Source organism: Dromaius novaehollandiae, chromosome 3 (genome assembly GCF_036370855.1).
Source record: "Dromaius novaehollandiae isolate bDroNov1 chromosome 3, bDroNov1.hap1, whole genome shotgun sequence".
Taxonomy (NCBI): Eukaryota; Metazoa; Chordata; class Aves; order Casuariiformes; family Dromaiidae; genus Dromaius; species Dromaius novaehollandiae.
The window spans coordinates 14,409,249-14,421,546 of NC_088100.1; the positions used below are offsets into that span (position 1 = coordinate 14,409,249).

Here is a 12,298-nt window from a genome sequence, read left to right on the forward strand (position 1 = left end):
AACAAGTTAAGGTCTTGATTCATGAAGAGCATTTCGGAATATTATTGCTAACATTATTAGATTATAATGCTTAGCCACAAGATGCTGTGTTGTGTATAAACAGTAGAAACAATAACCACAGTAAATCTTGCCTTGTAAATGAGCTCTGACTTTATGCTTAATCTGCTTGATACTTAAAACATGCGTTGCTTCTGTTGTAAATAAAATCATTATCTTTTACATATCTGGATGTGTAAATGTAATTACTGTGTAGTGGCTACATTAGCACAAGAGGAATTCGCAGATTTAAGAATACTGCTACTCTTCTTGTGGGGGGAGAGGGGCACAGGTATCAAAACTGTTTGATAGGAGAGCATACATAATTTGAAGATATTTCTCCAAAAAAAATTAGATAAATGACTGTCTTGCAGATGTTACTAAAACAAAATTAATTTCTTACTAACAGAGTGTTAGTCTTTTGCTGTTGTTTCCCCCAAGCACTAGACTGGGAAAAGACCAGATCTTTTAAAAATAGGCATAAGTTAGTTAGATCATGCATCTTTATTGTTGCTGCTTAGAAATGAGTAGGGGATGTTGTATTTATGTAGCGTGCACTGGGAAATCTTCAACCTGGAATCTTTGGAACTTCAGGGCAAAAATAATGTTTTCTTTGCCATTTCAGTTAGTCCTTTGCCTTATTTTATTTTTTTTATTAAATGAAACTGTGTTTTGTGGTTTAGTAAATAGACTAGTTCTAACTCTGTAGCAACTAAAGTAGAATTCTCACAGAAAGAGACAGCTATCATTCCTGAAGGAGTCATGTTCTTGCAAGGAGTTCATTTTCAGTATCACTGAACTCGTGTGCTGAAGAACAGAACATCTCAACGTAGAAGTCTGTGTGCCCAAGGTGCTTAAATTCCTATTGTAATCAGTGGAGACATAGTCAGTGGTGCATAGAGAATAATTCAGCTAACCAGCCATTAGATGCTTGATTCAGTTATCTAATCATAGATATTCAGAACAATTTGAGATGCCCTAAGGTATGCGCCTGGCCTTTAGCTACTGGCTCAGAGACTGTAGGTCCTCTGTCATATCTGCTGGCATGCAGATGTCTGGAATGCCCCTGGGTAATGCCTATCTTTAAGCAGCTGAATCAAATCCAGTGCGTCTACTTAAGGCTGGGTAACTTTCTAGGCTCTATTGACAATATAAGTCATAATAAGAGCTTATATACCTAATGATTCCTAACCTTTAGTGTTATAATCTTGAGCTGAATCTTTTCGCTTAGCTGCTCATCGAGAGTCCACAAAGTGAGAAGGAGCAGACTGCTTAAAAGTATGGAAAGTCAAATCTTGGTTTTCTTTTTTCTTTCTCTCTTTTTGGTATTCCCATTGGAAAACATAAATTTAACTAGTCTCTTTTATACAAGTATCCACATACAATCTACATTTGTATTTTGTTGCTTGGAGTTTTGTTTTCCTATTCTAAGTATATGTAACAGCTAACAGATCTGGCTAATGGAAAACTCCAGTCCTGCAAACTCTAAATACAAGCTTGTTAAACATTAGATAAGAGCTCATGAGAAATGTGATAGGTGACATATATGATAATATCTTTTTATGGTGATATTTATTTACCTGTGAAGTGTACAATACCATTTCAGAAAACATTGAAAAAAAATGTTGACGTCTTGATAGAAAGAAAGAGCTAAAATGGGACTGCCACTTTAATCAACCTGTATATTACTGACTAATACAGTAAAAAGTACTAAAAATAAGTGTTTTTTCCTTTTTTTTTTCTTTTTCTGCAGTAAAATTCTACCTTATTGAAGTTAACTGATGTTTTGTCACTGAGGTTGTGGTGGGGCGTAATTCTCTCTAGCATAACTTGACGTGTTTTGCTCTGATATCTGAAATTGTCATGAGTTAATAAGGTGTAACCTAAGAACTCATATTCATTTATTAGTTACACTGATAGAGGTTTTCTGTCTTAATGCCCTTTATTGTATGGTTGAATGAGTAATAGTGGTGTTGGAGAAAAAACTTGGACATGCAGCTGTCAAAGTTTAATGTATGGAGGGGAACATTTATATTTTCTGTTGTTGCTGAAGACAGTGCATTAACATTAGCATGCTAGTTATGTATTTATGTTCTAATGTGTGAGCTTTGTAGCATGTGGAACTGACACAAGCCTTTTAGGACTGGAGTAGCTAGATACCACAGATCAGCTCTCATCGATGTTTTGGTATTATTTAAATGCTTTCCTTGAGGAAGGCGTGGTATAGAAACTTCCTTTTCTGCAGCGTGCCCTAATTTTAAGAACAGATTTAAATGCAGGTTTACTGAAACTGGGTAAATGTGTTTTCCAGCACAACGTGTAGGTGCGTACATGCATGGATTGCAGAAGAATCTTTGGTTTGAGAATAGACTGCGATCTCAATTTTTTTTTGGGGGGGGGGGGGCCTGTTAGATTTGCTATATTCAGTATCTCATAAGTGCTGACTGCAAAATTTTGACAGTAATTTTTCACTTGGTCTAGAGGTGGATTTTTACATTTCTTCACTGCTTCCCCTACTGAGAATTCCAGGCAACTTAGTTGATGCTTCCTCTGTACTAAAACAAGGTTGTCTCTACTATCAGCTTTCTTCAATTATTAAATAACTTTAGCATGTTGTTGCCTCATTTGTAGAGAAATCAGTATTTTGACAGAACCATTGGACAACTATGTAAAGCTGTATCACTATAAAGTTTGGAAATACAAACAGCTGGTATCATGAGATTAGAATTTAATAAGGGGCAAAATGTTCTACTGATCATGCTACTCATTTTAAATTAAAAACTCCCATATTGCTTTTAAGTTCCCTTTGTTTGTTTTTACACAACAGCTGTTGCTTAAATCAATGATCATTAAAATAAGTTATTAACACAGTGTGCCTGAGTTCTAATGTGCTTGGCTTTAGGTCGTTGGCATAATTAAGGCACGAGTCTAACATTCGCTGTTGTGTGTTGGATATGCTCACAGGACGAAACCACCGTTTCCTCTAGCCAGTCTGCTGACTTGTTGTACTGGACGACCTCAAAAACCATGAAGGTGTTGTCTAACACGACTATGACTACAAAAGCCATGCTGCATGCTGTCAGTGATGGACAGTGGTGGAAGAGATCACTAACTTACCTGCGACCGTTACATGTAAGGGGTTGCTGACCTGTCTCCAGATGTTTGCGCATTCACTAATGTATAGTGTAAAAGCAGGGCTTCTTCTATGGTATCGAATGGATAAACAGAGCTAGAGACATCAAGGGGTTGTCTGTGGGCAAAACTCAGTGAAAGAGTGGATCTGCAAGCTGTTTCCTTCTCTTGTTATTCTAATCAGTTTTCTCTTGCTTTTTTCGCCTAGTGATAAGAAGGCATAGTTGAAATTTGGCAAAACTTCAGAACTTTGGGGAATAAAATCTAGTGAAGTCCTCTCTTTAAATAGTGTCATTTTATGTCCAAATCTGTTCCTTTTCAGTTTCTCTTTTCTGCTTTCTCTATTTCAGTGGATTTTTCTGTAATGTTTATAATGTCAGTTTCTCTCATACTACTTTTGAGGCTGATTCTTTTTTTCTTAAAAGTACTGGAGCTGATTCAGCATTGTTTTATGTAGGAAGACTCCTGTCATCCCCACTGAATTCAGTGGTATTTTCGTTTAGAATTCCTTTCCTTCTGTACAGCAATTAGTTTTTTTTTTCTTTTTCTTTTTTTTAAGCTTTCATTACAATTAGACTCACCTAAACTTTTTTTTTTCTTTTCCCTCCCTCTCCTCCTAGGGTCAAGAATTTGGAGATGTATTGAAAAGTGGGTCTGGAGAAAATGCTGCTGTGGAAAAGCAAGGCTGTCATCCATTTTATGAGTCTCTCATTACTGAGCCATATGTTGCAGAAGTAAGTCTCTACTACAGAGGTCTGAATTTTTAGTTTTCGGGTTGAGATCTTACAGTTAAGTAACTGTTTTGATTTGGGGTTATTGATGACTAAATAAGGATTTGAAGTCTTATGCAAAAATAGAAAAAAATCTCAGAATTAAACGTAAAGGAAACCCAATGCAGGAATTGAGGCTGATAATTGTATGTGATGCAAATGAACCAAATTGAATTGCACTGTGTAGTGGGCATGTGTCATTTAGTTATCTTATTTTACTTCTAGTCTGAAGTAAGCTATAGCACATACCAGAACAATTCTTCGGAAAGCTTTGCAGAAGTCTTGCTGAGAACAGAGAAACTGACAGAAGCGAAGAGTGAAGGAAAAGACCTACTTCCAACTACGGAAGGTACGGCTATGCGTGTATGCACTTACGTATTTGCTATATATTGGAGAAGGTATGTATGAAATTAAATATATAGACTTGCACATAATATTCTGGGGTGATGTCTTGATATTTTGTACCAATTGTGTCATCATTCAAGTTTTTATGTCGATAAATAGTCTTGATAGAAATAGCTACAGGGTTTCCAAGAAGTGTGACTTTTTTTTAAAAGGAGTCCCTCAGTACAGACTATAAAAATCTAAAATCTTCAAGTTGGCTTCATATAAGCAGGTGCTGTCATTTGGAGGCTGATGAGGATTATGAACATTGTATGGGGAAAAACTGATTAAGGTTTTTTTTTAATATTGCCATGTATAGAGATAATTAAATAGAAATTTGTAACCCAATGTTTGCTTCTCTGTTACTTGCATGTCTGTGCATTCATTTGTTCAGATTCTGTGTCATTTTTTTGTACAACTTTAGTATTGCAGGATTTTTACAGTGTTTTATTTGCTGCATAATTGCTCATCTACAATTTTTGGAATCCATAAAACACTTTAGCTTCTTTTGAAATTTCTAGACTTTATAGATTATACTTAATAATTTGTTAAAAATGAAATGATTTCCTCTTTTTTTTTAAAAAAAAAACAAACCACAATTGTTTGTCTTTACTTTTATCTGTCTCCTGCTGTTTAAAAAATGAACTGTTTAAATATTTACATATTGTTAGTGTCTTTTGAAGGAAGATATCTGTGCCTTTTACTCCATTGGGAGTTCTGCTATGAAAAATGAGTGCATTAAATCACTTGTAATGTGAGAAGAGCGTAAAGTGAGGCTTTCTTCATAAGCCATACACTTTTATTTCAACTCTTGAATGGAAACTACCATGTTTGGTTTAGAAGTATGCAGTTCACTAGTTTTGGATGTGCAGTATTTCTACAGATTACTAATAACTTGTGTGTTTGTGTGTGTGTGTACATAGATATCCTACACACACATGCATGCCAGCAAACTTATATATAGTTTTAATATAGAACAGAGGATTTTTTTATTCCTCATAAGGGATGACAATGGAAGCAGTTCTTACTCTCCTGCTAAGTACATTCTTGGAAGAAAATTGGGATACTGTTATGTTGAGCTTGATAAAAGAATGTGAACAAAATCACGTTGTCTTTTGGCTTTGTATTGATGGTATGCTGCCTGGAATGACTGCAGTCTGAAGAGTGAAGATAAATGTTTACTACCTGGGCAATTGTCATGTTCGGGATGGTACTTTGGAAGAGAACTCACAATTTATTAGGTATTTCTGAGGTTTTACAATCATTAATTTTCCGGAGAAAAGGCTATTCTTACAGATTCTTTGCTTCCTCTTCCCAAATTTTTTACAAAGCTCAGAGATGGTTGTTAGAATGTATAAAAGTAAATTAGCAGGTGTTCAGAGTAGAAAACAGAATTTTTGCAAACTTCTTCATAAAAATTTTAATATTAGATATTTCCAGAGTCCTGTTATCTTTATTTGGACAACATCCAGGTTATTTTGAATGTAGCAGAAACAAGCTGTGATCAGCAAAAAAACTATGGGTAAGAGCTATTTGAAGCATGGATTCTGATGGACAGGTTTACATTTGCAGTAACTGTGACGTGTTGCCATCTAGACAATCTCTGTGATGAATTTTCACATAAAAATTTGCTTCTTGTATATGGCTGAGGGCCAGCATTCAAATCCACTTTAGTCTGATGGCTATTTAATGATAATCTGAAAATTGTAGGTGATCATTCAAGCCTTTTATAATTCATCCTTTAGAACAAAGAATTCGCGGTGTGTTTGTGTGCATGTGTCTGAATTATGCAGGTCTCTTGCCTCAGGAGTGATTTGTGTGTGAAGGGAATATTGGTATATGAGATTTCTTTAAAATAACCAAAGAGCTAGGCTCCTGGAAGAGGGCTTTTACTGATTAGAAATAATAATTAAAAAAATACACCAAATAACTGAAAGTGTGTGTGTTTTGGGGTTTTTTTTATTTTTTATTTTTTTCCTGGTATGCTTGCAATTCCCTGTGCAATTTCTGGTCCAGGTTTTCTAAGAATTATGAAGGGGTTCTTAGAACTAATAATTTATGTTCCCCCGGCCCCCCGACACCTAATCTTAAGGGTTACATGACAATCACTATTCTGTAATTGTTTGTTGTAACGTTAATAGCAACGACGGTGAAGTTTTACTTTAGTTCAGAAGGAAATACAGTGTAATGCGATACTGCGCTCACGTTGTCTGTGTATCAGTTCTTCTGTTTGCATCCTGGCGGTTGTTAATTCTGTTGTCTTGAAATGGACAGTGGATGACAGAATCATCATGTGGTTATGGAGGAGAAGCAGATAATTTTCGGGTCAGTTTTACCAGAAGTAAATCTTCTTATAGTCAGAATCATTATTCTTTGTTGATTGTATTTGTTTCTCCTGTGTCCATGTGCTGATATTTCTTCCTGCAATGCCTGGGAAGTTATTGTTTGGAGTGGTTTTGTTTGTTTGTTTAGCTTTTGTCCAGTTTCATTTGAAATGAAAGTGTCCTGAAAGAGGCTAGCTAATCTGGCTTTAAGCATTATATTCACAGGTTTTGGTAGATGTGTTTTTTTTCCCCTCATGTTTACCTAATGGCAGAAAAGCAGAAGTGGAAAACCAGACCTAGCACTCGTGTGGTCTGCTTCAGTACAAAAAGTGCGGTTTGTCCATCCTTTCAGCTTTAAGTCTGTTCATAACAACTGCTGTTCATTTTCCTCAACTACTTTCTAAGCTTAGCTTTGAAATTTATTAAATGTTGATATTACAGAGATGGAAGGAAATTTCTCTTTTCATTACCTATATGTTACTATAAATGAACCCAGTCTAGCCTGTGATGCCTTTCCGTTGATACTGAAGTTAGGTCAGCTTATCTATAGACTGTTGGTGCCTCATCAGTTTGATAACACAGTCTGGATATAATTGTCCATGATACAGTTAAATGATTTCTGTGTGGAACTTTGCAATATGTATGGGGCAAATCAGCTGGTTTGTGTCCCTAATCTGTCTGGGAATTCTCGTGCATATTTTGTTTTATTTCACTGATTTTGTTTATTCACTTATTATGGCTTGTTGTGTTCAGGGGCAAGCAAATTAGAGCTAAGGCTTGAAGAGAAGACATTTCGTACCATTCTTCTCGTTGGTATCTTATAGTGTTCTCAGCGTTACGCTATTGCCTTGATTTTTTACAAGCAACAGATTTGTGTGGTAGATCGGTGCAGATGATATTTCAGTGGCTTTGTTTAGCATCTGTTACTGCAGTATCTCATTCTTGTTTGGTTAATGCATAAAACACTCTGCCTGGAAGTCAACGTAAAGCTGTGCTGCAGTTTAATTACATATTATCTGTTTCTGGATTGCTCCGATTAGTGTTTAATTAAGTATGTATAGAGTGCTTCAAGCTAGCGTCTAATAAAATATGGTTAAACTGAAAATATTTCAGTTGCTAACTGTCAAGGCTGGATGGGTCAGTAATTAAAGCTTTATTTCCCCTTCCTATGTCTTGCAGTTCTGCTACAGCTGGCAAGTGATGCTTTACCAAACGATATGGCCTTGTCTCTTGCCTATCTCCTTGCACTGCCACAGGTAAGTCAATAGTGGTTTTATTGCTATAATTTTGCTAGGAAAGATTATTCATAGCATTGCAAAATTCTACAAGAAAATGTGATTTCCTTAGGGTTTTAAAGTTTGTGTTCTTGAATTCAGTTAAAAAAAAAATCGTGCTGGTGCATTTCACGGAACTTCCTAACAAATGCTCTTGAATTGGGTTATGAGCATGGCACTGATGAAAAGACACATTTTCTTAGTTACAATAGGAGTTGCACCATCTCACTGACAGTTCTAATGTAGTGCAGAAATATGGATAACAACTTTGTGGTACAGAAGAAAAAGAGCTGCAGTTTGAAAATCGTTTGGGGTAGGTGGTTGGAGCAAGAGGAGGAAAGCATCATTATTAATCTTGCTTGTTGGTGGTTTTTTTTTTCCTGATTTACTTCTGTGCCAGGAAAACACGTAGAATCAGAACTATTTCTAAATCGCAGCAAGTAGCTTTTAGAAAGTTTGTGCACTTAATGTTGTATGCTTGCTAATTCTTTCTTCTAAATAAATGCTCTCTTTCTCCTAGGTGGTAGATGCCAACAAGTGCTTTGAAAAACAATTGCATTCTGCTTTATCTCTCCAGCTGGCAAGTTATTACTATAGCCTGCAGATCTATGCTCGTTTGGCACCATGTTTCAAGGACAAATGCCACCCCCTCTACAGGGTTAGTGCTCTTTCCTTTTAAAACCATATTCATTAATGGGCAGCATTAAAGCTATTCTAAAAAGCCAGTATGTTAGTTAAGCCTGTGAAGGAGCTGATTTGACTTACACTGTGAACAGCCTGTTAGACTATGCATAATTATTCTTGTACAATGCTGTAAACGACAGGTACTTAACAATTTCTGGAAGAGTATATTGTGTGCTTTTGATGTGCAGTATCAAGCATCCTTTATAGTAAGCAGCGCTGTCCATGTTCAAAGTAGCTTATAAATATTGAGCAAAAAATGAGCATAACCTATACTGTCATCTTGTGATGACATATTCATACACTACAGTACTTTCTTAGATTAGTCAGATGTCCATTTACGAACGAACCTTGCTGTTCAAAAAGTTTCCATGGCCTTTCTTGAGGTATGTTTTATATTTTAGATTACATGTTGTTTTTAATATTCATTTGATTAACTTGTTGATTTCCATCGACAAGTGTCTTTTTGTTTTTTTTGAAATAGTACAACTTTGCTTCTTATTTGTCACCTGTGATTAAGACAGTTATACAATCAGTAAATGCTGCACTAAATCTTAAGAGGTGACGTGCAAAAGTTTAATAAGGCACCAGTTGCTATTCCTACTAAGAAAACTGAGTGAAAGTCAGGCTGATGAACACACTTTCCTTCTTTGGAGCCTTGGAAAGACTCCAAGAGAGTCTTTCTGAATTTACACCAGCTCTTTGCTTCTGTAGAGAACCTCTCTGTCCTGTATAGTTTTCAGCCTAGCATTCTGTGTTATAGCTAAAAGAGCACTTTTGGCCACAAGTTGTCTGAAAAGAGGCAGTTTCCACTAGTCACCATCATGGCATGAAAGAGAGGAGGGCATTTTTCCCATGTACAAAATAACTTCTGATTTGCAGAGTTTTGATGCTAGCCCATTTCTGCAATTGGGCAACTTTTCGTGCTCTTATAGGCATTTGCATTCTGCTACCTCCTGTTTAAAAGCTAAATCAAAACTTAGACCATGACTGAATTCATGGATCTTGTAAAACATATTGGTTGCAAGAAACTCATTTGTGTTCATACAATATCTTTCTTTTCAGCCTAGGTTTGCCTCCTGTGAGGCAAATGAAAAAAAGATGCTTTTTATTACTTTAGCTTCCATCTTATGAGTGAAGATGAAGGACAGGCTTATTTTCTGAAAGAAGCTTTGTAGCCTTTCTAAAGAATAAGTCATAAGAATATGGACAGATATGTTAAAGCTTCAACTATTTCTACTCAGATTGCCATTTAATAATCAAAATCTTCTCAACAGCAGCAGGTAGTTCATCTCATACCAGTATGATTTTTGGCTGAATCTTTCACTTCATCTTGGTAAAACACTGCATGTGACTATATGATAAGTAGTAGATTCTAATTTGTTTGCTGAAAAGAATATGTGCTGTGTTTATGAGTACTACTTTTAAACAGTATCTTTTGGAAACAACTGTATGAGAAGAAACTGAGTGGATAAGACAAACAGAAACAAAACAATGAAAAAAAGAGGCCTCTACTCAGAGTGTGTGTGTGTGTGTGTGAGAGAGAGAGAAATACTACAGGAGAATACATTTGTTGTTACCAATGCCAAGGGTATTTAGTGAGGGACTGTTGGTGAGGTAGAAAAGGAGAAATAGGAACTGATGCTTCTGAGAAAACTAAATCTTTTTTTTCCCTTTTTCTCCAGTCATAGAAAAAAGATAAAACAAGTTTTAAAGAGATTTAAATGCTCAATTTACACTGTGAAACAGAGATGTGAGGAGACTCTCAATACACTTAAAAAAGTTGAGAGGAGCATCCATATAGGGAGATGGAGGAGTCTGAGGATTAGTCAGATATTTAACAAATGACTGAATATGTACAGATCTGGCTTATTGTGACAACAGCCTTCAAATCCAGATTGTATGGTGATGTTTTCCCTACACTGTAAGATTTTCAGTGCTGTGAGAAAGGTAGATCTGTTTCTGGGAACCTTTTTATTCAGTCCAGTTGCTCCTTCGAAAAATTCTTCCATTACATTTTGTTATCGTTTCTGGCAACTTGCTTGAAACGTTTTTGGCAAAATGGGTATAAATTGCACCCTGGAATTCTGGTTGTAATGTAGGTCTCTTACAGAGTACTGTAATGCAAAATATCCAGAATGTTGATTGTGTGTGCTAGTTGTCATGTTCATGTAAGATGAATGAATCTTATTCAAGGGTAATTTTTAAGAACTGAATCATAAAATAATTTTATTTGGAAGGGCCTCTGAAGTCCAACCCTTTGCTCCAAGCAGGACTGACTTCAAGGACAGAGTAGGTTGCTTCGAGCCTCAGGGCCAGTTGAGCTTTAATTATTTCCAAGAATGGAGAATTGACAGCCCCTTTGGGCAACCTGTTGTAATGCTTAATCACTCTCCTCGTGTTTTTCCTCTGCCCTCTGCCACAATTAGAACTTCTCCCGGAAAAGAGATAATTCTGTTTCTATATTCTTTCATCTTTATGAAATCCTTATGAAATTTAATTTTTATTAAATTAATCCTTATTTCCCTCTTTCATATCTTTCCTTTTGGTTTTGAGCTTAGTTAGGAGTTGGTAACAGGTCACTGTGGCTGAATCCCACTCCTGCATCTACTTTCTGCACATCAAATTGGACTATCTTGTGTTTTGTGGAAGCTGTCCCTGTATTCTATGATTCTAAGATCAGCCAGGTCTCCTTGGCCCCTTTGGCTTGTGCAGAAAACTGAATGTGAGGTCTCATAGGAGGCTGCCATGAGACAAAGTCCAGCCTCCTGAAGTCCAGGCTCTTTCTTTTTCTTGTTTGCCATCCTCTCTTCCTTCAGACTCTGAAATGTTCCCATGTTTTGGTTCCTTCAGAGAAGTGTGCTATCAAATATCATGTTCCCTGACTGTTTTTTCTTCCTCTGTGCCTGACAAACTGCAGAAATCTCCTAGTCTGTCTTGTCCTTCCTTGTTCCACCAGATGTCGAGGAGATTAAAGTTCCCCATGAGAATCAGGACCTGTGATCTTCCGGTTGTTTGAAGAGTTTTGTCCATCTCTTCTTAAGTGATCTGTAGGAGATATCCACTGCAATGTCCCTCTTTCTGGCCTTGGCCAGCCTATCACCTTTAATAGAAAAGCTCCATGCATTCAAGCTGCTTTTTCACATACAACATACGCCCCTATCATCGTTTCGTCCTGTCTTTAGTAAATATCCTGTCTCCATCCATCCCATCACAGCACTCTAGTCATGTGAGCTATGCCACCACATCTCTGTAATCTAATGATGTCATACCTCTGACTGCATATGGACTTCCAGTTGTTCCTGTTTGTTTTCCAGGCTGCTTGCCTGTGTATACGGGCAGTTTAGATGGGCTCCAGACCCCTGTTTCTCAAGGGGGATGTGAGAGCCTCCTATGCTTACTGTCCTCTAACCAATGTTCTTTGACTTCTCTTCAGGCTTTGGTCTCCATCCACTGTTGAGATTAGTTTCAAGCCTTCCTCTCTAGGTTCAGAAACCTGTTGCTAAAGCTGCTCTTCTCCCTACTTTGTCAGGGAGACCCAGTAGTCTTTGTTCCTTGAAAAGGGTCCTGTGGTTGTAGACTCCCAAAGCCTGCTGGTGACAGCAGCCACACAGTCAGCTGCTAATTTGCAGGATGGACTGCTGCTTGAGTCATTCTCTTTGACTGGCATGTAAAGGAGAACACCAGCTAAGTCACT

General features: G+C 36.9%; 1 protein-coding gene across 3 annotated transcripts in view; it reads left to right on the forward strand.

The window, feature by feature from the left end:
* Nucleotides 1-12,298, forward strand: part of NBAS (NBAS subunit of NRZ tethering complex) — a 186,031-nt gene that overhangs the window by 76,354 nt on the left and 97,379 nt on the right. For all 3 annotated transcript variants that reach the window (XR_010388180.1, XM_064508451.1, XM_026097158.2), the window contains exons 36-40: nt 3,001-3,168; nt 3,789-3,902; nt 4,164-4,287; nt 7,826-7,902; nt 8,441-8,578. Coding sequence is in view for 2 of the 3 variants with exons in the window: in XM_064508451.1 (XP_064364521.1) it covers nt 3,001-3,168; nt 3,789-3,902; nt 4,164-4,287; nt 7,826-7,902; nt 8,441-8,578 (621 nt within the window). In the remaining variant the exon portion in view is untranslated. The remainder of the gene's footprint in view (nt 1-3,000; nt 3,169-3,788; nt 3,903-4,163; nt 4,288-7,825; nt 7,903-8,440; nt 8,579-12,298) is intronic.